The sequence below is a fragment of the Mya arenaria genome, chromosome 2 (genome assembly GCF_026914265.1).
Source record: "Mya arenaria isolate MELC-2E11 chromosome 2, ASM2691426v1".
Lineage (NCBI taxonomy): Eukaryota > Metazoa > Mollusca > Bivalvia > Myida > Myidae > Mya > Mya arenaria.
The window spans coordinates 41,262,563-41,289,588 of NC_069123.1; the positions used below are offsets into that span (position 1 = coordinate 41,262,563).

General features: G+C 34.9%; 3 protein-coding genes across 5 annotated transcripts; 1 reads left to right on the forward strand and 2 right to left on the reverse strand.

Annotated features, from left to right (window-relative positions):
- Positions 1–803: 803 nt before the first annotated feature.
- Positions 804–26,465, reverse strand: LOC128242187 (N-acetylneuraminate lyase B-like). 2 transcript variants are annotated; one of them, XM_052959270.1, is made up of 12 exons: positions 26,398–26,465; positions 8,545–8,610; positions 7,762–7,787; positions 7,334–7,395; positions 6,258–6,328; positions 3,810–3,952; positions 3,419–3,494; positions 3,048–3,140; positions 2,443–2,582; positions 2,005–2,130; positions 1,479–1,521; positions 804–1,158 (listed from the first exon to the last, which is right to left on the reverse strand). In XM_052959270.1, the coding sequence occupies exons 2-12, from the start codon at positions 8,603–8,605 to the stop codon at positions 995–997; spliced, it is 1,005 nt and encodes a 334-aa protein (XP_052815230.1). In that variant the 5' UTR covers positions 8,606–8,610; positions 26,398–26,465; the 3' UTR covers positions 804–994. The 2 variants fall into 2 exon arrangements, with proteins under 2 accessions (XP_052815230.1, XP_052815222.1); XM_052959262.1 differs by having other exon boundaries at positions 7,762–7,793.
- On the reverse strand, positions 12,236–15,018 carry LOC128242201 (copine family protein 1-like). The gene is made up of 5 exons (XM_052959282.1): positions 14,580–15,018; positions 14,215–14,309; positions 13,786–13,902; positions 13,270–13,401; positions 12,236–12,951 (listed from the first exon to the last, which is right to left on the reverse strand). Exons 1-5 carry the CDS (start codon positions 14,782–14,784, stop codon positions 12,586–12,588), a joined length of 915 nt encoding a protein of 304 aa, XP_052815242.1. The 5' UTR covers positions 14,785–15,018; the 3' UTR covers positions 12,236–12,585.
- LOC128242208 (ras-related protein Rap-2a-like) lies at positions 16,385–22,970 on the forward strand. 2 transcript variants are annotated; one of them, XM_052959295.1, is made up of 2 exons: positions 16,385–16,532; positions 22,309–22,970. In XM_052959295.1, the coding sequence occupies exon 2, from the start codon at positions 22,311–22,313 to the stop codon at positions 22,968–22,970; it is 660 nt and encodes a 219-aa protein (XP_052815255.1). In that variant the 5' UTR covers positions 16,385–16,532; positions 22,309–22,310. The 2 variants fall into 2 exon arrangements, with proteins under 2 accessions (XP_052815255.1, XP_052815263.1); XM_052959303.1 differs by lacking the exon at positions 16,385–16,532 and adding an exon at positions 17,083–17,160.
- Positions 26,466–27,026: the final 561 nt, after the last annotated feature.

The window sequence follows — 27,026 nt, forward strand, 5'->3', positions numbered from 1 at the left end:
TGAAATCCAGTGAATATAACATTCAAATCAAATAAAAGGCATGGAAATATTGACCAGGGTTTGTCAGTGCATCCCTGTTGTGGGGTTTACCTATGAAGTGTAATAGTGTATGTATATATAGTGTTTACAAACGGTGTTTTTGTTTTTATAACAAACTGTTTTCTTCTGGGTTGATTTGTGTCTTTTTTACACATGCGTTACCTTGTTTCCGGTTTAAGATAACCATATCGTATGTTTCCTTTACCATTTTGACAATGACACCTGGGTCAATTTTATATGGAGCCGAGCACTGGGTGCCGCCATCGCCCCTACCGGACCCACTATTGGCCTTCACGTTTGTGCTTATTTACAAACCGTCCGGTATTCTTCATTATAAACATTGGTCAGCACCAATTTGAGTTAATACATCGATGTAGCATCATCGCTAGGCTCCCCCTTATTATACATGTTATATTTGAACGTTGAATTTGTGATTTTTCATTTCACAACTCAGTCACAATTTTGCTGTTAATGAACATCTAAGCCATTTGCTGCAACATGTATAAGTAATGAGATATGCATCACTGTTTTATGTCCAGAACACTTACTTGTGGAAAATAAGGTTTATACGAGTGTCTTAAGACCGAATCAGATATACATTATACAGTACGTTTCCTGAATGTAACGACAAAGAAAAGCAAATATGCCTACGACCTTGAACAATGTATAAACACATTCATTTCAGTTCAAATAAAAATACAGTAAGCCGTTGTTTTTTTAAATGCCACTGTGGTGATGAACATTTATTTGAATAAATACAACGCTTGCAACTCGATCCTTTATTATGTTGCCATGCATTACAATAATATGTTATATGTAATGCATATGAACGAGTGAATTTACAAACGCCGAACTGTGCACATTTACGGAATTATATGTATACATCATCATTCAATCATTGTCAAACTTGAGAACATATCGATAAGCAAAAAAGTCATTGAGCCGTTGGCCGTGCTCACTGCTCCCTTGGCAGCGCAATTTCCACCAGCCCGGCGGCTCGAAAGTCTTTCTCCATCGCCTCGTATTCTGCCACTGAAAGTTGACGTAATGGAAGTCGAACAGATCCCGCGTCAAGGCCGGAGAATATCTTGAACATCGCCTTGGCTACGTTGATACCACCTACACGAAAATATATACATCACACCAAACTGAATTTGATATCTAAAGGCAATTCTCTGAAGGTGCCATGGGTCGACACATTTGAATTATGGTATTAGCTGTACAAACGATATCTGTCGGACCATTATCAAAATCATTCTTCGATATGATATACCTTATATATACTACATTTACGATAGCAGCTTTGCATTTAGTTTTCAAATATATTTCATAACGGATTTTTTTTGCGTTTATATTGACTTTGATGTGCTCTTTGGAAATAAAATGCTGATTTCACTGATGATTATTAAAGATAACCTAGAAAAAAACCCTAAGCGTACCTCCATACTTCACCCTTATGTTGTTGATGTTCTGTGCCACGACCTTAAACATGACAGGAACTGGATGTAAACAGAGTGGTCAATAACTTAATATACAAATACAGTCGAACCCCGTTGGCTCGAACTCTCATGGATCGGCGAACATACATCGAGCCTCAAAAGATTTTAACCAAGCCGGAATGTTTATCTTCAGTATAAAGAAATCGGTCCTTTAAATTCAGTTCGAGCCAACGAGGAATTCGAGCCAAGCGAGTTCGAGCTAACAGGGTTCGGCTGAAACGGGACCAATTAAAATAAAATTATACCTTTTGTTGACCGTCAGTTACATTATATACTATTAGGACTATTTCATATCCAGCAATAAACTACATGCAATAGAAAACAAATAATTCGTACACTGTCGGGAAGATACAATTCCTTACAATAACAATGGAATTGAGACATAACGATATGAAAACAATGTGCACTTTCAAATATAAATTCGATACTTTTATGAACAGTCTATTTATTGAATACAAATTTTGACCTGGAACTCCCTTGCTTTCTCGACCTGGCCGGCCTGGTAAGCAGTGCGCATGTCCCGGAACAGGTTGCCTAGATACGACGCCACCACTACTCCCGGGATACCAAGGGCCAGGGCACTCAGGTATTGCTAAAATTATCGGTACAAGACTGTGTTCATTGGATATCGAGTAAAATGGTTGTTTAAACCCTTCTGAACTATTAATAACAAAAAAAGCATATAGATGATAAAATATTATTTGTAATATTGATGACCAACAGCTTTCAAAAACACAGTATATTCACAAAATTGTCATAATTTCAAAAGTTCATTTTCTTCGGAAAACAAATACAATTTGGAAGCAGAAAATACATCGACGTTAAATTTGTTGTTTGATACTCAATTACTCATGTTGTATGATAATTATAAACCATGGGCTGACTTGAGTATATAAACCCTTACATTGTCAGACCCGATGAGGACCTGACAGCCCTCCACAAATGTGCAGTTATGCGAGGCCGGAAGTTCTCTCGATGAATTCTTCAGTCCTCGAAGCGTTGGGATCCGCCCCTTCGCCGCCTGCATGAATTCCCGCTGGTCAACTGGCGGAAGGAAGTTAGATACATCGTCATATGTATACATCATCATATGCACTTCTATAGGAGTTACACATGAGGCAACATATACTTATAATATGTTTTGTTCTAAGTTATGACACTAAAACCAGAGGACATACAAAACAGACTTACACAGGACAGCTCTGCCAACATTATATATTAAAACTCCAGCATCAATGTATAACTGCAATAGGTATTGAGGTAACCGGTTTCGCACTTTAAGTGTATTACTGAATATTGTCCTGAGGCCACCGACTTCACACCTTAAGTATATCACTGTAATACGTATTGGGGCTACCGACTTGGCACATTCAGTTTATTCCCTTTGGTCATACTGCATACATGTGTACATGTGTGTACTTTGTAAATATTTAATCTTTCGAATGTCTCTTGTCGAATTGCAAACGAACGAAAACTCAGCCTGTGAATAGTGCGTGTCGTGCAACTTACTATAGACGCCAGTACAGAAGTTAATGTCGTAGTAGTAGAAGGGAGTTTTAGGGGCTGCCCCAGCTACGGCTGCCATCACGTCCACCAGAACGTCTGTGGAAAAAAACAAATCATACAAACAAATAAAACACATTGTGTTTGTACAGTATTATAATGGTTTTCTATGTTTTTTTTGTTTTTTTTTTATGTTAGATTGCATCCATGAATGTTAAGTTTAATAACATAACTCATATCTTTACACTACTACTTGCTAATTAAAACTTTTGTATTCCATGCAGGTTACTCATGTTAAGGGCATGGGTAACGTGATGGTACACACGCATTCGTTAAAGCAAGTCCGACAATAATACGGCCAATCGACCAATTCATACCGATGTTTTCAGGTTTGTAGTAGGATGGGCTGAAGGCTGCGATGGCGGCGACCCCGATTTGCTCCGCGTGTCTAGCCTGAGCAATGTCAAATGAAACATTTTAACCTATTTTTACATGTTAAGGCAGATTTTATAATTAAAATAATCCATTCATTAATTGTATTGGCTACAATAATTACATATGCAGCGTTGAATCAATCGCAGTTTAATAATCTTTGTTAACTACAAAGGGGAAAATGGTTACTCTGAAATAAATATGCAATGCTAGCTTAAAGTGTTTAGACCTCGAACACAAATGCATCATCTTGCATACTCGCGATTGTATATAATCTGGATTGTGTGATCATTCTATGTTTAAACCAACTTCTAGAATGGCAGTCATGTTTCGTACCAGCTCTTGACTGTCCTTGATACAGTTTGCACCCACGTGGACGACCACTTGCAGTCGCCCCTTTGCCGCCTTCATCCAAGCGTCTGCCAGCTGTTTCCTCTCCTCGATTGTCATTGACATCCCCTCCGCCAACGACCCGTTAACTTTATAAAACATGGATTTCTAAAGAATATTCCTATTTTAAAATATTTCTTCTTTTTTAAAAAAATGTGAAATTTTCCATTTTTCATTGTCAAAATAGGCATCGAATTGTTGCTGCCGGGATGGCGTAATGATAATTACATTGTATTTGATGTGTATCAGAATACATATTTGTGGCAATATTTAAATGATAAAATGTCAAGGTACAGATAGTTGTATACGACTATAAACCCATACTATGATCCCACCGGAATATATTTTGTCAAACCGGAAGCAAAATTAGAAAAAAACCCATTCACTTGCCCTTATAAAAGGTTCCACCATTTTCAATGAACGGATTTCAATATAACATGGCAAAATTGAAACTATTTCTTCAGTAACCATCTTCACACAATTCACAGACATAACATAACGGTAATTGTTTTTCGATTGTACTTTCAGGTCCTGATGTGTCACACATGTTCCTGGCGTATTTCTTTCTTGCACGTTTCATTTTTCATGACAAAAGTAAACTTTAACAGTAACAATAACAATCCAAGGGCAATTATTATGGCGTAACAGCTACTTTGCAATTCTAGTTTGTTCGTAAATGTTTCAACACCATTACATAAAACAACTTTCAATATTCAAGAATTGCTTTTGATGGATGGAATTAAATAAAATTTATACACTTTATTGATGGTTGTGTCATTGTTCTACTTAAATTTCTCTGTCCTACCGGAATCAAGTGTAAATACTTTGTTAATTTGAGTTTAGTCATACCTTTTGTGTAGGGGTATGTGGTTATCATTATTGTGCAAACTGTAAACGTTAACAAGATAAAAGAAGATACAAGCAACGCAAAATAAAGATTACTATTCCACTCAAACCTTATATTTTAATGAGTTTAGTTTAATTTCGGTTCTATTCGACCTTGGAGTAAGATACATATTAATGATTCCAGCTTTTGATAATTAGTTTTGATTGAAATCGATTCGAGTCCGCTGGCATAACAGTAACGAAGAGTTAATGATATATCAGATTCAACATTTAATCAAAGAAAAACAAAATTCTTTAGCTTTCAAATTATTTATATCTTCATATTAAGATCATGCAAACCATAGATTCGTAGTTTTTACAAGCAACACCGTCCTTGTTTTTCGTCTTAAGTAGTCATTATTCGTGATACGTTTTTATAACTTTTATATTTTATATGTAAAATAAATATTTTATTTACCATATTCAAAATTTAACCACACGAAACAATATTGCCATTATTTTCAATCTATATAAGTTAAGTAAACGTTTTAAGAAAAATGCTAACATTATTGACGTGCTTTTTAATAACGCCTGGATTAGCTTTAAAGCTGCACTCTCACAGATTTACCATTTTCACAACTTATTTTTTTGTCTTGGAAAGAGCAAATTTTTGCGAAATTATCTGCAAACCAATGATATAGATTGCAGACAAAAGATCTGATTGCAGATTTTCATATTTCCGTTTGAAAATGATTTTTTATGGCTTAAACCGTAACTAACGGTTTATGAAAAATGCATAAAACATAAGTTTTTGAACTTAAATATAAAAACCTGCGATCTACTTTTTGTCAGCAGTCTTATATATTTGGTTTCCATGGAAACAAAATAAAAAAATTCTCCTTTAATTAACCTGCATCGGAACTGTCTATTGTTGCCGATTAACACTGAACATTTTGTATTTAACTCGCTGCTACACTGCCAATCATTTTTGTTACAATATAAAAGGTATTTTCTTCAGCTCCATATCGGTGTATAAGTTATAAAAATGCCATGAATTGTATTAAATGCATGACGATTTTTGTTAATCAACATCTATATTCATTTGATACCGCACCGCTGTAAATCATTATGCGCGCCCTGCTATGGTTATCAGTGTCAACTCAACGGACGATAGCATAATCAGACTAACTTATGATTTATAACTTGGTTTCCTCTCCCTTTTCTACTCTCAAACGTCAAGACCAAATGTTTATATACACCGTTGACACTAACACAATAAACTAAATATTTGCAAATATTCTATAGGAAAATCCAACCACCACCCCTAAAATACCCGGCCCTTCCAAGACACTTGATCGTAGTGTAAATTCGTCTGTTTGAACAGCGGCGTCCTAAATGACTTCACTAGTTTCATCTTCACCGAAATAAATCGTCATTTGACCAATCACAGGCGCACAGCGCCATTAACGTAAAATGAAGGGTATAAAGAAGATACTGCGTTTATACGGATTTGAAGGCATTTGAAACAAAGGAATCATAATTCTAGTGTATAAATTGCAAGATACTCACCGAAGATGCCTTTGAAGTGAGTATTGACCATGTAGTCAGCGTACTTGTCCAGCAAGTCGAAGTTGATTTCCCTGGTTATGACAAAATTATTTCGGTTACTCAATTTAAGTTACCTTTCAATAAGCATATTTTCTAAATTTAATATAAAATACAAAATATGGAAAAACGTTTTATCTCAGGGTAATTGACTTTCATCATTGTTTATGTCAAATGTCTTCAACCCCAAGTGACTGAAATTGCGACTGTGATGCAACCTCATGGCTTGCGACAGACTGGCGATCACTGGGATCATTTCAATCAATTCTGCCCATAAGTATAATCTGGATATGATCGTCGATCATTCCATTAAAGGTTTTGCAAATTGTCAGTGATTGATCGTCAACTTATCGGCAGCTTTTCACTGCAGATACAACTGGTTGAGACTGGTCCCTAACTAGTCACATACTGTGTGACTTGTTGCGACTGATTGGTGACTGGTCACAGTAAGGTCGCCACATGGTCGCAAAGCAAACACTCTTGACTGGACGATACGATATTAACCTTTTGCACTTAAATTTCATTTGTTAAGGGAAAGGTATGAAAAAAATATTTATTTTGTGTTATAAAAGAGTGTTGTTTTTTTAAGAGACATAGGCCTTAAGTCTAGACCCAATATCCAGTGCAAATCTATGTTAAACACAGGCCAGGTCGTACAATGTTTGTACTACCTGTAACAGTCGCTATGGACTGTGCTTATCAGTAAATCTATTTTTAGCTTATTGGCTGATTAGAAATCCCTCCTATAATCGCACAGTGGAAACCAATATTCGTAACACCGCTAATACCTCTAAAACCACTGAGTGACCAAATCGGTCGCAGCCAGTCTTTTGTACATGCTTGAAAAACTGGATGTGACCGATGGGGTTTCGAACCTTGTAGCGACCTCATTGAAAACTTTCAGAGATCTCTTAAACCATATTGCGATCGTCCATATTTGTTTCCTCAGCAAAGAGGTGCAGCCTTAAGGTAGCAATGTCTGCTGGGATGGGAATCATGTAAGATTGGGACAACTCACTGATATTGTTCTATATACCCACCCATCCTCCTTCAACGGCGTAAACGGAGCAGCTATTTGGTCATGTAGACGAAAGTCAGCCATCTGTAACACGAATTCATTTGCTTTTTCAACGGAACTATTGTGTCACTGTGGTATGTTGGCGTATTACAATTTTTAAGTTTTATATAAACAAATTTCAAATTATTCTAGTACTGCAACAAACTGCAAAAGAATACAGTAAGTCTTCCACAGTAAAATATCACTACCCGCAAAAAGGTTGAATATGATAGCAATGTCATAGGTCCGTGGCATATAGGTCCGTGGCAATGTGTGAAAAAAGTGTTGTAAACTTTGACAATAATTAGAGGGCAACATGGTCAAGTATAAGAAACATAATAAACAATATATAAGCTTACTTAAATAGTAGTAAATATAAACAAAAATAAACAAAAGAAGTTTAATTATTACCTTTAGTATCCAAATCCTATCAGCGTCTATACCTCAAGGTAAAGTGTAGATAAAAATGCGTACTCATGAGTTTATCTACATGGACAAAATTGTTATCATTAAACTGCTTGAGGAGCCATGTAATATGTTAAATGCAATCTTGCGATATCACAATTCAACCTTTACAACTCAATGTCAATTTCAAACCCACATATATGCGTACGTAACGTAAACGTGACGTTACAAAACCTCCCAATTGGTTACGCACACTTCATTGCTTGCGCTTAATGTACAGACTAACGTTATTTTGTAAAGAAATTTAAACAAATAGCAATTAAGAGCTGTCAACATCACCACACTAGTTTAATATCCCGCATTTTGATACATACCACCGGTCTCTTTTAGGACTAGCTAATGTCTAAAGATGAACTATTACACCCAAATAAGATTTACCAGTTTCAATACACTTGTTTAAAATTACGAAAAAGGATTAATAGATGCCGAAAACAATGTTTTTATGAAGGATACTACGTTTAATTTGAAAGAAAGGTGCAGAAAACATGGTATTTCTACCTTTTGAAACGATATCGTAGATCACAGTATTTCTTTTAGCATTCACCAATCGTTTATTTTTTTTTGCGTTTTCAGCTTTTAAATATACGGTTACAAACTTGTTATCAGTTATTAAGATTTTCCATAAATGCATTATTTAGTAAGTAGTTAAAGGTTTATCACTCAAAACTTATGTTTGTTAGACATGTGTATGTATTGATTTTGAATAAGAGTGCCACTTTAATTATTTACCCTGTGTCTTTATATGTAAATAAGTTGCACCGGTAGTTTCCACCTGGTTATAATGTGCCATGTTTTCTACAAAGATAAAAACGATATTATATTGTCTTTAAAATAATAATAGACGAATTTCGAACTATTTTCAATGCTTTGGTATTCTCTGTCACGATCACATCATTTGTTTATGTTTGGCAGCTGCATCGTAACCTTACTGTTTTCTCTCCATCAATATAGACACACATTCTTATTATGCATATCATCAGATGTAGCAGATCATTCGTAATTCAGTATTTTCAATGGGGACTTAAAGCTGCACTCTCACAGATTAAACGTTTGACAACTTTTTTATTTTTTGTCTTAGAACAATCCAATTTTAGCGAAAATTCATGGAAACCAGTCATATAAGACTGCTGACAAAAACATTCGCAGATTTTATATTTAAGTTCAAAAATTGATGTTTTGTGCATTTTTCTTAAACCGTTAGTAACGGTTTAAGCCATAAAACATATTTTTCGAACGGAAATATGAAAATATGAGATCTTACCTTTTGTCAGCAATCTTTTATCATTGGTTTGCAGATATTTACGCAAAAATTTGCACCTTCCAAGACAAAAAAGTTGAAAATACGTTAAATCTGTGAGAGTGCAGCTTTAAGGCCGAAGCAATAACAAATGGGTACAAAAGAAGCAACTTTGATTTCAGCCTTCAGGACCGACTAGCTTTCTCTTTATTCCCCCAAGCTGTGTCATCAGTGATCTTAAGTACGCCAGAGTTAAACGTGGCTGCAATATTAAACAATATCTTCCTATTTTATCTTCACGAAATATCTGTTAGTCAGACCGTTAATATGATGCTAAGGCAGCTTCCTTAAATCTGTAACCATGAAACAGATCATGATGATAATGCACCAGTCAATTGTAACCACGGGCCCCCAGAGGATAGCCGGGGAAATGGGCCGAGCTTTGCCTTCCAGGTGGCTCCGCAGTGCCAGGTGAATGCTGTGGTTTTGTCTTCGCAAAAATATAGCGGGGAATGGCCCTAACCTAAGGTCCCTGGGGTGCGGGGGCATTTGGCGGGGATTTTACCATCTATTTGTCTTCACAGGGCGGGTATTTTACCCAGGGTAGGCTGGACCGAAAGTCGAAGTCCCCGCTATTCACCGGATCTGGGGGGTGTGGGGGGGAGCTTTGTTATAATTGACTAGTGCATGATGTCATCAGTAATTTGATGAGGACAAAAATTTAAATACTAGTATTTGTTAAAAATAACAAGTTCGATTAAACTTTTATGACCGAATTTATCTTTCTCTTCGATTCCAGAAGCTATACCATCTAGTATAACTAGTTATGTCTTTTAAGGAATTTGGCTTTTAAAATACACCAGAGTTATATCGAATATCAAGTGTCGAAACAATATAGCATTCAGATTCTGAACTCTACAACTCAAGAGTCGTTGCAGATGTAATATAACAGCACGTTATCTAGAAAGGTCGCAGACACAAGTTAGACATTGCAATCAATCAAATTCTCATCCGGTTTTAATTGTATGTCTAAAATGCAATTTCGAGCTTTTAGTTTTAGCTCTGCAATCCTGATCTAATTTATTTAACATTTGAAGACTCAATTACCAGTAACAAGCGATTCCATTACGATGTTCTACTTTTTCACAGAAAAGCTGACATATCTGCCAAGGCCGATTTTACAACCTAATAAAAAACGAAACACAGGAAACAGATAAGTGAAATAACCGAGTGACTCAGTTCTAACCGTGACAAAGTCGCACTGATGTTAGTTATTCCGAGACAGTTTGCTGCAGCTTTTTAATCATGTGTTTGTTACGGTTTTTGGGTGAAGTATAATAATGTTGAATCATATTCTTTAATGGTACTTGTCTCTCCTTATGCAACTACTTGCAAGTGATCTCCATGCTCAATATCGGCACAAAATAAACTCTCAACATGGACTGTTATGTGACATAAATTCTGTACGCCTGGATGACCATTAAGTAGTCAAACAATGTGTTTGTAACAGCTTGACGGCGTTATGAATTGAAAAGTCATGGCGTTTTTATGATAGAGATTGTTTTATTAGTACGAGAAATCTTGCAGTAGTAATGTACATCGATGAGCTAAGCAAACAAAACAGTTAACAAGAAGCTTATTTAAAAGCAGGAGGGTCAGCGCATATTTACATTTTCTTTAAACCACACAAGAGTGTATATAGAATGTCAGGTCTCAAAATAACACTGAAATTAGGTTCGGCACTTGTCTTAAAATACATCAGAGTATTATAAAATGTAAAGTCGCGATATAAAACTGCATTCAGATTCTGCACTTTGCAACTTGGTCGTTGCAGATGTATTATAACGACAAGTAATATAGACACCTTATGCAGGGGCGGGTCCAGGATAAGACGCTAGAGGGGGCGTAAGCTTTTGACATGCGTCCCTCCCGCAGATGCGTAGGTAGCGTTGTAGGTTAACCGATTTTCTTGATCACACCAACAGTTACTTTAATACTTATAAATGAAAATTACAGGGACAGTTGAATAGCAAATACAACGAAGAAGTTGTTAAAATGCACAATGCTAAGGTCAAAGAGACAGCAAACGAGAAATACAAAAATACAAAACGAAACAGACAGACCACACATGCAACACCGCTTACAAAACCATACAACTGGTTTATTGATATATATTGATATTCACCAACGTTCCGGTTTTCCGACAACACAAAGACATTAACTATAACGGTATTACTATTAAGAGTTGGTCGTGAGTTAAGGGTCGTTCAATCCAAAGTGTCATGTGAACACCACTGTCTTACTATCCAACGAGTGACGTATTATACTATTAACACATACTTGTCTCTTAGCTGTTTAATTTTCCTTGGAATTAATCCTTAAGTGCAATTTCTTGCTTTGTAGTACATGCCGCAGAAACATATCCCGTTCAAAATGTTCATGAATTCGCTTATCAAGGGTAATGGCTTAATGAAATATTTTGTATTAAACGTGTAGGTTTTAAGTATCATAAATATCGTTCCGAAAGAATTGTAATGCAGATCAGCGTCAAATCCTTTGAGTGAACAGTGATGATAGACCTTGTACACCACTATAACCCGATATTCAGTGTGTTTGTGATGACTTATACATTCCGTGTTGATGCTGTCTTTGACTAACGGTCAATTGATCCTGGTGTCATTTAACTCGACATTGGGCACGATTTTGTTACTGTTTGTCTTAAACACATTCTTCAACATCTCGTTGTCTATATAAAGTTTATTTATCAACTCTGATTTTAAGAGAAGTGTCGATGTTTTGTGAATACCATGATGTCGTTGTCACCTGCGTCGGCGTGCAGAAGCTTTCTACCTTGGCCATAACTTATATCACGTTCAAGATATTGGAACTAAACTTAGAACATCACACGATCATTGTCGGAGACAAGACACACAGGTGTCGTATATGCATAGCAAGGTTCATAACTCTGGTTTACTTTTCTGATGCTTACTTACAATTCATAGATCATCTGAACCACATTCGCTCATTTTGCATGGGTTCACATTTTCTGTACACTTTTTGTAAATAATTGTAACACTTACTTTTTATTGCAACCAGTCTGTACAATTATATACAAGTGTATGACAAGAATAGTATATGTCACAGAAAATACATATTTCATTGCTATTATACTGTTTTTAAATATGTGAGTTCATAGTAGCTTTATTCTATTTGACAATAGAGTAAAAATTGCAAGATCACAAATATCCATCCCAATATGATATTATTCATATAAAATTATAAATGTGTTAACAGAATCAAAGAATGTGTTCATTATTTGATGCGTTACATATGGCTACAGACAGTGTTGCACAATAGCTACCCATGCGGAAAGAAAGTTATACGGTGTAGCATACTAATTAATACGATGAGTTGACATGTACCTTCTTCTACCAAAGAGGTTTAGTTTCTGAATCAATCTAGTAGTGAGCAACATTCATACAAATAAGAACCAATGTTTCTTGCAATTCTAGTTCACACCACCAGATAGAAATTTACAAATTCACACTATGATCCTTTCGAGAAGAGGTTTCCATTTTGACTTCTTGATAAAGTTTGTCCAATAGACCGAGCTCTTTGATTTCTCGGTACTGATCAGGGATTTCCATGAGTGCCGCAAGCGCTAATGCGACATCCGGATTTTTGGCCTTGCTTGTGACCTTGTGATAATCAACGAACTGGAGGTTGTCGAACTTCCTTCCCCGGATTCTGTCGTCCCAGTCTTCCATCACGCCCCAGGGTCCGTCCCCGACACCGATGACCACTATAGAGAGTGGGTAGTGAGAGGCTTCTATAATGGCGTCATGGGTCAGCTTCTCCTCGACCACCTGGCCGTCCGCCACAATGATTAAAATGTGGTACTGTAACGTATTAATTTGAAAAATATTTTAAAAACGCTGGAAACAACAGAGAGAAACGAATTTTCACGATTAATGCGATATTCTTAAAATGGTAAAATTATTAATTCAAATACAAACCATACGAACACTCAGCAGAGACACAAATTGTCAATGAGAAGTCAAAACGGTCAATGTGACGTAAGCTGGACTCTTAAACGGTCATTTGATACATTATTTTGAGATAAACCTTGTCTTATAATTCAGATAAACCAAGGTCTAGACTGCTTATCACTGCTGGACAATGACTTATTGAATACTGTTTCTTAAGATATGTTTTACCTTTAACGTTCTTTTGACGGTGTTTATCGCTTCGTAGATAACAGGGGCGAAGTTGGTTGGCCCTGACAATTGTATGTGTTTGGTAACTTCATTATACGCATTGAAAACATCGTAAAATGTTTCACAACGTTCCTGAGATAAGCCAAACATATTAATTACATGTATGTATAAGCTATAGTTGTTGTATGCTTCTTCATGACAATTTTATAGCGCCTCCGCTAAATGCTTCGGCGTTTTGCATGCATTCTTACACTGAAACAGTATTTTCCATACAGTGAAGTGTATGTGTACATTAAGTGATCGATGCTGTTTTGATGATTCAGACATCTTACTCGGTAAAACAAATACTTTCAAGGTGATTGAATTGTCAAATAACATAGCGAATTAGTACTTTAATGGTAATCTCTTTATTGAACAGGAAATCATATATACTATTAATAGTTTGCTTAAACAACTATTCTACAACAAACTTAAATTGCTTTTTTTATAATTCAAAAATCCATGTTGACTGTTTACCTGCGAAAGCCTGAATGTGCCTTTGTCTTTAACCTTCTTGTCACCAAAACCCACTATCAGTATTTCATCAGCTTCTTCTTTAAATGGTTCTAATGTCTCACCAAGTGCTAAAATGACCTTTAGAACAGAGGTAACATTTTTTTAAATAGTGTTCACATGCCGTTTTAAGCGATTTAGTAATCAATATTATCGATGAACATTTTTTTTTAAATATATAACAGATATATATTGCGAAATTAATATATTTTGATATATTTCTATTTATTATCAACCTCATTCTTTCCATCATAAACATCCTCTGAACTCATAACTACAAAACATAACTTTGAAATATTAAAAATGCTGAAAGTACTACTTATATCTAAAATGTATGCAAACTGATGTTTCAAATAAATCATATAATATACTTCTTATCTAATATATATTTACCCTCTGGTAGGGGTTTACACCGGTGAGGTCATGTAAACTCTTTCCCTCGTTCGTATGTTGCCCCTGGGATATGTTGCTCAATGTGTAATCTATGGCTAAATATTAAAGTCGCATTTCAAAAATAAGGACGATGTACTTGTTCGGCATGAATAAATTTAAAGAAAGTTTACAACGCTTATTCACGATATCATAAAGTTTTAATGATGCTAGAACCTTTCTACCGTATCTAATGAGTAAATTCAGGCAATATTGTCGACATTGGTTAATAAAACAAGATTTTGTTTTCAATATACGACTGAATTCCCTTCTTGTCAAATTGAATTCCGAATGTTAAATTATTGCATTATCTGATTAAGTGTTCTTACCTATCATATAACTACATGTCTTTATGTCTTTGAGAATTTCTTTCCGAACCTCATTATAACTTTGAAATCGATCCTCTATGACAACAGCGCTATTCTCACCATCTGCTTCGTGTCCAAGGGCATTAGAATGGTCTGTTGCACCCGTAACAAATAGAAAAGATCTTGATATGGAAGAAGCCGTAAAGTTGTCTGTAAATCCGCTCATTTCTATCACTGATAAACTCAATGTTTACAATATACGTTTAGCTTTCGAAATACTTCGTTCAATTTTAAATTACCGTCTTCTCTGCTTTGTACACTGAATGTAATATCAATCGTCGCGCTTATAAACTAAACTGGTAAAACCCCAGCGTTATTTTTAACATTTTATTACGTATTAAGTACTTCCAGGTTTATAACATCGGAAAACAAAATTTGGTTGCTTTAATGAACCCAGATAAAGTATATATATATATATATACTGCCCGAGTTTCGGCGGTTGACTTCTGAGCGACGTGCAAAATCCTATAATTATTAATCAAAAAACACATTATGAATAAATTACAAATATATGAAGCCACACGTGCCTCTATGTGACTTAAAATATGACACAGAAAGCTAAGATATGAATACACGGAAGCATATATCAAGGTGTTAACAACATTTACCTGCATTTCTTCAATGCAGTCGATTAGTTTATTGTTAGTCAGTTATCAGTTAGTCACAAACTCTTTCCTTAATTTAGTGACTTTGCAACAACGGTACAGGAGAAATGGTATGCGGAATACAATTGTGTAACAAACATTTGCACGATTTCCGTGATATACTCTGACATCGTTATTGTTGACTGCCAAGATGGTTCGGGTCACTTCGTTTTATAACTGACCTTGTATGATGAATAAATCCCTCTTATTCATGATAAGAAAAAAACACAAACAATATCTGACTTGTTCGATTTTTTGTATGGGGCTATACATTTAAAAACATATTCTTTTCAATCATATCTACAGTCATAGCATTTCTGTCATAGAACAGTTTTTTTTGTTTTCTTTAGATCAGAAAAGTTTTGAGAAACCTAAATTCTATGATTGTGTCCAAGGTTCTGCCCAAAGTAATATTTGTGTCAGTATTTGGTTATAAAATGTCTTAAATAAATATATATATATAACAGGGTGTGTGTGTGTTAGGGGTAAGTTTACGAGCACTCATTCTGAGCTATATAACAACGTAAACTAAATGCAACATGCATGCAGCAAATTTAAAAGTTTCATTCTCAATTGTTTTATAAGATGAGCCCAAGCTGAAAGTTATGACTTTATAGTTACATGTGTGTGAATGGCAGCAACCACTTTGTGACATGCCGTGGTACTTAATGATTCTTATCTTCCTATGTACACAGAAGCAATCATTGACTTCATTTCCAGGGCTATATAATATCTATTGTTTTGCTTAAAATATCTTGTCATATGAGAAGTTTCCCATAATCAGGAAGTCATGCGCAGAACTTTGCGTTCTTATAAGTTATTGACAAATAATTTAAAATCATATCAACGTATTGCTGTCTTGAAGAAACGAAAATGATCATATCAGTTTGAGAGCGGAAAGATAATGAGGGAAATATCGATATGTAGAGCGTCTGACTTCCGGATAACCCTGTAATCGCTCAACGTGCCAGCGGATGTCATGACTAGGATCAATGGCACCGACTGGTCCTGGGAAAATGGTTTGCATAGTAAATAGAAAAACAATACTCATGCTTTAATATAAGTTGACAGTCTCCTATTTGCCCTTTCCTGTAGCTTCCATAGTTCATTTGGTGGCACACACAAACACACATTAGAATATTTTACAACTCTTGAATGTTCTAATCCGAGCTGAAATGACCATGTTTTAATTGGTGGAATGTTTTGATCCTGTAGCGTTATTAATGGAACAGTTTGGATCAGGATATAGAGGATATTTGTTCATTTCAGTGTAAGATCTTTTTTTATTTCACGAGTGTCATAGACAAACATATTTTCACGAGTGGCAAAGATCATTTTCGGAGTTTTATTAGTATTATCAAATTTTTAACTTCTGTTATTTCACTGATAAAACTATATATTTCATCGAAAAGAATGAAAGAAATGTTTGAAAGTATTAATAAATGCTGGGACGAGAGTTTGCGTGGTAAACTTACTGTAATCTCAAATTGAATTCGCCTTTCACTGACTGTTCCAAGGAGGTAATTCTCAATGTATTGATATAGCTATTTTTATGATGTGTGGATTATCTGCGATTTTTAAACGTTTTGTTTCTCTTGTTCAGTATCTTTTGGGCACTTATTCCATGAATTATTCGAACTGTACAGCATACATAAGGGTTATTGAGTGAACTCTTATAGACGCGACGCTGTGAACGGATCAAGTATATATTCAGTTATGTGCATTGCTATACATTTCTGTCTTAAAATAAAGATGGCCCAAAAAGGTTAAATGAAAGGATAACGATTGTCTCATTATTGATTGGATTAAATTGTTGTATCGTCAAATAGTGAACCTACGATGATTCAAAGAAAAGGGACTTAGACGGTCAGAAATTCTTGCAGTAACACGGGCTGTATGTAGGTATATGTACGAGTACCAGCAGGGAAGTTGAAGCCGAAGATTATAAAGGTTTAACTCTTCGAGCTTAGTTAATCATTAAGGACATCCATACTTATTTTATCATATTTGTGAATACTCCGGCTTGATTTATATAATCAGTGCTGAATTTTTGGTACATCACGCTGATGATATTTTCATCTGGCAACAACACAGTGTGTTTTCAATATAACCATGTGTTTATAATAACTGACGATATGATATGTATATTTTTTTTAAATTATTCCCATCTTTCTCTGTCGGTCGGTTTAAGAAGGTGGGTTTGCTATACGAAACAAGGTGAATGGATCAGTTAACATTGTCGGACTAAAGAGAATGTCGTTATATATTCAGGTGTTGTTATGGTCATGTTTCACTGCACGAGCAAAAAAGCTTGTGCGTTTTGATATTGGACTTGTATTAATACATAACTAAGTGTTGGCATGTATTTAAAATACTTACAGGTGTGTTTGAATTAAAGAAAGTTAAATGTACAGTTTCTTCCTCTCCTATTACATTTCTTGTTGTTACTTATTTCGATGCCTTGGTAGCCACTGCTACAAGTTTCCATTGTTATCCGTATAACTTTGAGGCAAAGTATAACTTCAAAACATGCCTCTATTGAACAACTATCGAATGTACAGTATTACATTGTCATCTGCTTGACAGACTTCTCGCATTGCTAGACGCGACTATTTCGCATTGGAATTATTTCAGAATTGATATCGGGGACTATGTCTAATAGTGAGCAAACCTTTTGTTTAATTATGTTGTTTGTTAATGTTAGTAGTTTGTAAATACGTTTTCGAGTTCCTGAAACTATGCAGAATACATTTCTACTTAATACTTGAAGTGTATGTTTTGTTTTGTTATGGTTTCTTTTATTCCATAACGGTATGAAAGAGACAAGGTATAACAAAATGTTCTTTGCGGTATAGAAGTCATAAAGCATAATCGATTTGATATATTTTTCTGCTCATTTCAAACTTTATAACGTATTGATAAAACTATTCTTCTTGTTTTTATAAGTCGAATGACAAAAAAAAAATCAATATACATTGGACATCTGATATCCTTTAAACTGACCCCAGTTGGTCAAATGGCAATTGCATCAGAGACATATAATATATTAAATAAATTACAGTCATACAGTTTGTAAACTATTCAAACAATATATAGCTTCTTTGGAACAACTCATGAAATTTACGAGGTACAATAAATGCTAGATATACAAATTATTGCAGTTTTAAGTGTGTGAAAATTTTGAAAAACACAAAAATCCCACGTAAAGATTTACTTTCTACTCCCGATTCTATATATGAGAAGGATTGCAATATAATTATGATTTTGATAAGAATATAAATTATGAAGGTTTTTCCCAAATTTACATTTTATACATGGAAAAGCATTACTTTTGTAAAGGTAATTCAGACCATTGAAATAAAAGTGACATCCGTATTATTATCTAGACCAATATCAAATTAGCACAAACACGTTAATATAATAATAAATAACGTTTAGTATGATTGCATGCGACTGTAAACCTTCTAAAGAGCTGAGGTCAAAGGCAGTTTCTTCTAATCTATTCGGTACAACTAGCTTTGGGGGTTACCATGTACATAAGCTTTCACCATTATATGTAAGCCATGTAAAACGGGTTCGTGTTCCGTTCATATTATGGAAATAATGCTGTTCAATAAGCCCTTCTTAATATTGCCTAATGAATATTCATGTTTAACTCAGAATCAGGCTCACTAAGCAAGCTGACGAGCTGCTTTCCTAGTAACTTGTATAGTTATGCATGACGAAGGCAATAATACCAGCATTTTATATACTGTGATTTGGATTTAATTCCGCGTTTAGTTTTGTAAAGAAAATATGTGAAAGAGTTCCGGACAAAATCGATTGATAAAAAAGTTTCAAATAATACAGTGAAAGCTTCATCCTAAATATCAAAGGTATGTGAAATAATTTTGTGTTACATTCATTGTATATGTATACTGATCGGGCCTGTAAAGCGCAAGCATTTGATACACAATTATAAAGACTGAACAACCATAGCCTGTTTATAATCAGCTTAACCCTCTACATCTCCATTGAATTATATAATCAGCTTTTTATACTTTATAATAGGCCTGTTTTTTTGCAAGAGGCATGATTAATATGTCAATAAGCCATATTATGACTTAAGGTTTGCGACGTCTGTGCTAGCTGACAATTCATAACAATATCGTGTTTGATTCATATATTAAAAAAAAATGCACATTGGTAAAATACAAAAACAAATGTATATAATCGTTTAACCATTTGCCCAAAACAAATCATGCAAATGTTCATTTTTTAATAAAGTAAAAAGTGAAAATTCATTTTATAATTTTGTTTGTAACATTTGCTTTAAAATGTGCAATCTCGTATTGATAATTGATTGGAAATACAGAAAGTCCCGAGATAAGATCAATCGTCTGTTTAAATGTACATACACTTGATGCCGCGAAGACCTCAAACAATACCATGCATCACACACTGAAAAACCTTCCCTTTTTGCAAATGTTATCACTGTCCACACATGTCTAGATTGTTCGTAGTTTTTTTATTATCGTTTGTTTTTAATGTGACCCCCTTTTGTCGTCAGCGGTATTATTATATATCTGATGTTGCCTGTGATTACCGGTGGTCCTAGAATTTAGCATAACTAAGACCAATTGTGTTAACAGAATGTGCGAATGCGTATGCGTGCATTTATCTTTTGCCTAATCTTAAATATATGCGTTATAACATGTATTCTTTGTATGTAATATTCTCAAATATAAAGCGCAGATTCACAGATAACAATAAATGATTAGATATGCGGCTTCACCGCTAAAAAGTTTCTCTCGAGATGAGATCAATCGTCAATCTAAATGTCCATAAACTTGATGCCGCGGAGACTTTGCACACCACAATGTCCTACGCAATCATAAACCTTCCCGAAACTATGTAAATATATTATATCACACTTGTCTAGATAGTCTGTGTGGTGCATTTTTTACGTGACCTCCTTTGTATGGGAATACCAGAGGTCCTAGAAATCGCCATACCTATTATAATGCATAATTGTTAGTAAAATGCTCATGTGTGCATATATGTATCATGCTATATGTAATATAAGTTATAACGTTTAATAAAAGTATCGATTTAACTAATTTCAACTAATGTATTGACCGCATGTTGTATTTGCTTAACTTTGTATGAGACACTTTGTGTATACTTAAGACTGCCTGTCTGGGCTCAGAAACTTTTGGCTTTGAATGAGTTATCAACATTGCGATGCTCATGAAAACAGTTTCAAATTATTTGTACAGGAGTTAAGCATAAAAGTTTGTTCTTGTTTTTAAAGAACTTATAAATATGTTATAAATGTATTTCTGAAAAAAAAATTGTGCATTTTGCTTTCAAAAATATACATTATATCAAAAGCTTTTTTCTCAAAAGTTGTATATGCTTTACCATGTAATAGGTACACATAACTTGATTGTTATCCAAAATTTGGTACCGATAACTAGATCAGATTATGACATATAGATGGGGGGGGGGTTAATATGGGCAGATAACTTTGGATTTGACAAACTTTTTTCCCTGGGTGAATCATGTATTAAATATTAATAGCACAAACCAACTTGTCCTATTCAAAACTAGAATATGCATATGCGTAAGGTCCTGAAACTTATTAGTGGGGTTGGTCACGGTCAGCAGATGACCCCTATATTTGTGGTCATTATATCAGAGGCAACAACCGCATGATCACACTCATCATTATCTTTCAAAACAGGTATTTAAAAATACAATACTTGTTAGCTTAATATGTATTGCTTGAAAATTGCAAGAAATTCCTTATTGTCGTATTATAAACATATGAGTTACCACGTCAACTGATCTTTAATCAGCTATTTGTATATCTGTAAAACCCATATTCATAGCTTTATATTATCCATTTACATAATTCATTGTCCTTAGGACATTTTCATGGTTTACTGGCAACTATAACTCATTAACTTCTGTAGCAACATTTAGAACTTGCCAATAACCTGTATTCAAACTGTCCTAAAACGTGGAAGGGCTGTTGGTAATAACTTTAAATTACACACATGCAAATGACTAATTGGCTGCAACTACGGGGGCGCGGCACACATTTTATCTAAACACATCTGGTTAACCACTGTAGTTGCCTTAATTTTTATTTGTGCAGAAAAAGCCTTGTTTTGCCCTTTTGCTTTGGTCAAATGCCTTTGTCTCTTTCAGTCTATTAATGACCGCAATGCTAACAGCGCAACATAATCGCATAGTCTTTGCATTTCCCTATCTAATTATATTTTCTTGACTTTCCCTAATACTTATGTTAAAACACTCACATAGTTCACTCTTCCACAAATCACCACACTGTCCATTAAGAAATGCTAATGCTCGACATTAAATCAGTTCCGATACAGTGTAAGTAGGGCAGTACATTTATTTTAGCATTTTCATAAGAGGTAGTTGCTACTTCTGTCTATATCATACTAAGTAAGTGCGTTTCCCAAGCAACTACGAACTACGAAAATAATTATTAGATTAATTTATTAAGTCGGAATTCTCTCACTATTTTCTTATATGTGAAATATACCCAAATCGAGTTATGCATAGGTGTTTCTACATTTTTTCACATCATGGTGGTATTGTCTTACCAATATACGGGTAGCAAGAAAGCTTGTGTATTAAACTGTAGAACGGCGTCCTTGAGATAAGAGTTGAATACGGCTATGATAGAAATGACTTGCCAGTAGTAAAAAACAGTTCCATATTGAGAGCATTTAATTCAATAATATATAAATATGTTTTAAATAATCTCTCCAAACGCATGGTGAAACAGCTTGATATCAGCAAAATGACCATTCAAAACAACACACTCTGGCTCAAGTAGAGAAATGTTTTGAGTGCATTAAAACAGTAGTAACAAAACGGATTAACCCGTTATAGTAGTTCCAATCCGTCAAAATTAATCGCTGACTTTAAATGTTATGAAATCAAATCATTTTACAAAATTGGTAAGTATTTTTATATGTCTGAAAAATAATCTAAACAACAACTTGAAGTGTATTTTTTCCCATTTTCAGCAATGCCAATGGAAAGGGACTCTAAAATGCAGAACTTTCGGGTCGTAGTCATGGGGACGGCTGGCGTCGGGAAAAGTTCTATTATAAGCAAATTCATGCACGACAAATTCACTGAAAGCCATAAAGAAACTATAGAGGAACTGCACAGACACCGGATGCGGTTTGAAAGTGTGAGTGTTGATATCGACATTCTGGACACGTCCGGCTCTCATCAGTTCCCTGCGATGAGAAAACTTGCAATAGCTACAGGAGATGCTTTCCTACTCGTGTTCTCTGGTAACGATCCAGAAAGCTTTGAAACTGTTAAACAACTTCGAGATGAAATAAGAGAGCAGAAACAAAAGGGACAGTACTCGATTGTTGTTGTCGCAAATAAAACTGATTTAAACATTGAGGAAAAGCACTCACATGCGGTGACCGAGTCGGTTGTATGTATGGACTGGGGAGAAAAGTTTGTAACTACATCCGCGAAAACAGGTGACAATATTGATATTGTCTTTCAAGCCCTTGAACATGAAATTAGAGAAAGAATTACGCTGGTAAAGAAACGTCTCTCTTTTTTCAAAAGGATTTCAATGCCAGTGATGAGAATAGCCAACTCGGAAACGGCAAGGACAGGACTTATGAAGATCAAATCTCGAGCACATTCGATGGAAAATTGAAAGAAAATGCGCATCTATTACACCAATTGTATTACAAACATTTTATGTACAAAGCGTACATCACAGTGCTATAATTAGTTTTTTTATATATACTATACGTATATATATTGTTCAAAACTATGCATGATTTTATTGTTTACAAGTTCTGGCATAGTAGATCTAGCGGCCTGTTTGTATTTTTTAACTGACATGTTCGAAAAAAACCCAGACATATTTACTGATCCTGAAGTACCAGCATATGAGGTTGCATTTTATTTTTGCATTTTCCCCCCTTATTAAGGAAAAAAAGTTATTCGGAAGTTATGCAGACACGCATGAGACTCTGTCATAAACCCTGTCTTATCTAATATTGACCAGGCATAACTTAAAACATACACGACGACGGTTATAATTGTCATTTGAATATCCTACTCCGCGTTCCATAATAAGGCGACTTCGTTTACGAGTTTGTACTTTCCCACTAAAAGGTTGCCATACTCAATTAGGTCAATTTCACAACCTAATGAAACACGGAAAAAAGCGAGAAACGGCGATAAACTGATCAAGTTACCGAGACAATTTTATATTGACACAGATTTTACCCGCAAATGTTCTTGTAGCTGAACTGAGCAATATTGAAGAAATTTCAGAAATATTTCCTTTTTTTTATCTGCCAATTGTATTCATTGTAAAGTTATCGTGCTGGCCTTCGTCAAATAATTTAAAAGTAAACACAATCTAAATAGTGCATTGTTTTTTTGTTCACCTTTAGTCTATTTGCCTTACTTCGAATGATATGTTCAAATCTATTTATACCTTACTTTATATATAATATATTTGAAGAATGATACAAATATGATTATATTACGCAATGTATGTACAGGTACTATAAATCATTCTGTGCACATGTTATGTGTTTGATACATACAGTGTATGATATTATCTTGAGTGTTTTTACGTATATCTCCCGAATGAGAAAGGGGTTATCTATTTAAAATGATATTATTTTCAACATGTTTTTAAATGTTATAAAAATGCGACATAAATGAACATACCGGTGCAGATTTCATAATATGTAAAGATATACTTTCAGGAGATAACACGTTTAAAAGATATCGCCAATTAGGTTTGGATTCAAAAAGCACCCTATTTGTAAGAGAATTCAAGTCACTAGTTGTTTTCAACAGCTTTCTAATTTAATAAGAAGCCAAGATGCATTGCAGATTAAATAGTCTTGGACATTTTTTCACAAACACATATTCGTATTGTTGCAATACTTGGAATGTTTCTAATACAAACTCGTTCTTGGCCACGACATTATTAATTCATGGGAACGAGGGTCAGTTTGACAACTAAGTTAAATTCGTACAATTAAGGTCTTTGATCCACTTAGCTTCGGCGAAACACATTCTCAACGCTAAAATATTTCCCTAATTAAAAGGTTGCATCATTTTGGAATTGCATCCACAAGAGACAACGACAAATACCTTCGCCCGTGTGTAAATGTGCCAAACATCTTGGAAAATAGTATCCACTGATATATTTCTCTTTCGTGTAGCATTAAATGAAAAGCTCTTGTTCACAATTATTTGATACTAAGCTCATGGAGCAAAAATGCCTTAGAGAATAAACATTTACACTATCTACATACCAATCTGGATTGCAATTAGTTTACGCAATGTTATGCGAGTGTAAATATATAGGATTTTGCATGCTATTTCAATTCATCAAATAAACAACTTACAATACAAAGAGATGATCCAGGGCTTTATGTTAGATGGGGCGCAACCTTGGACGAGCAACGCGTACCCAGAAACCGAAAAAAACTCCAAATGTGGTATTTCTTTGAGGGGGTGGGGCGATTTTGGGCTAACTGTAGTCTAAAATTCAATTGTAATATCTATGCATATATGCGTTAACACATTAACATATAAATATCGTGGAGAATTTTTGGGCTGAAGAAGGAACCTATACAGTAGTTAGTACAGCACTTTCTCTTTTAAAAAGTATTTGTATTTTAGTATGTTTTAACTTAATCAATTCACCAGATTTATGCACTAATTAATTCAAGATTTGAGGGACAAGGCGAGTAGCCAAACACTTTTCCAAGAATCTTGGTTCTTTTCGTCATCTTACAAATCATTTCAATGCAATAAAATACTATATTGCCCCCAGTAATGCAGATATATACTAAAGCAATGAAAAATGCGAAAAGAAAATCACAAGAAGACATAAATATATGATGTACCAATAATGGTTATATGATTAACGTTAATATATGCAAGTGTGATGCCGATATACAATCTGCCAATTGTATTTAGAAGGTATTGGAAGTGTACACATTATATTAAACGCTATATACGGGATAATAGGTACATTTTTAGTTATTTATACAAGTAAACAGCATCCATAGTTGTATTACTTGAAGTGTAGCTGAGGTTATTGAGACACTAATGTAATTAGATGTCGCTGTTTCAGTGATTGGGTCAATTGCTATTTACTGACAGTCAGTCACACCTATATGCCAGGCAACGGTCTCTATAACAAGAAAATACACAAAATTAAAGCTGTTTGAGGAAAATAATATCCACAGTATCCTCATTAAGAACTGTGCGCAATACATATACTGAACATTGTTTGGATTGCAAACAAATCAGACATCATTATAAACGTAGTTAAATAAAACAACAATAAAAGCATATGCAGTTTTAAGAAGTTCGTTTTCGACACAATTTTAAAGTTAATACAGAAAGTGAAATCAAGGTTAGCAAAGTCATTTACGAATTGACCAGACAGCAATTTCGCGAGTTGTGCTAGTATGCATAACGCGTTTAAATAAGCATCCAATTTCTTTGAAAACATTGCTGCAAAACATATATTTCTAAACATAAATGGTTTTCACAAGACAATTCCCCTGTTATATACATTATATTCCGAAATGTACGTTGTTTGCTGACATCAGGAACACCAAAGTGTTTTTTTGGCCACTTGGATGCATAACTCTAAACAACATCCCCAACTATGGATGACTAAAAGTTCTACAGTTAAACTTCCAAAGCATTTTAAGCGTTTCTAACATCAATCATCCAAGCATATATTGAAAGAAAGGCATTTTAGTTTAATCTTATTTAGTTTAAAAACGATTGTGAAACAAGCTATTGCAACTTATATTAATCACTCTCGTTGGCACGATGTTGCGCGAGAGTGTGGTCATGTGTTGTGGGGGAAACCGGAGAACCTGGAGGAAACCCACTTGTCCGACTTGGTGACCACAAACCAAACTCACATGCGCCCAAGCCGGGAATCGAACCCGGGTCGCCTAGGTGAGAAGCGAGTGCACTAACCACTGCGCTAACCGGACAACCAAAAGGCATTTTGAACCATATTATATTTCTGTAAGATATCGGGGATAAATATTAGCGACACAGAATATCTACATAGTACGTACCTACAGTTTATACTATCCTGCTGATGACCGGATAAAACATACCGAATAAACCTGTCTATATCCCTAGCGGTAGCAGACGTGTGACGTATGCATATGGGTTTTGACAATTTGTAAATCCCCTACTCAAGTATGAATGCGTTGCCACATTATGTAATGCGTTCTACAAACGCCCGTTTATAATATATTCATTGATAAGACTACTCGTCCTTATCAGATCTCGGCACCTGTGCAAGTGCTACATATGTGACGTCCTTTCGTGATAAGTGAAAAAATTGACGATTTTCTGCGTAAGTGATAGCATATATACGGTGGCACAGAAATGTAATCCGCAACACTTAATTCATATTGTGGCCACAACTTAGTAACTTGAGGCCACGACTTAGGAAATTGTGACCACAACTTAGTAAATTGTGGCCACAACTTAGTAACTTGAGGCCACAACTTAGTCAACTGTTACCACAACTTAGTAAATTGAGGCCACAAGTTAATAAGTTGTGGCCGCAACTTAGTAAATTAAAACGTGGCGAAGACCCCACACGACGAAACTCACAACGCACTTATCAAAATTCGAATTTTGCAGATATTGTTACAATTAAAAGACAATATTTATAGGAAAAACAAAAGAAGCA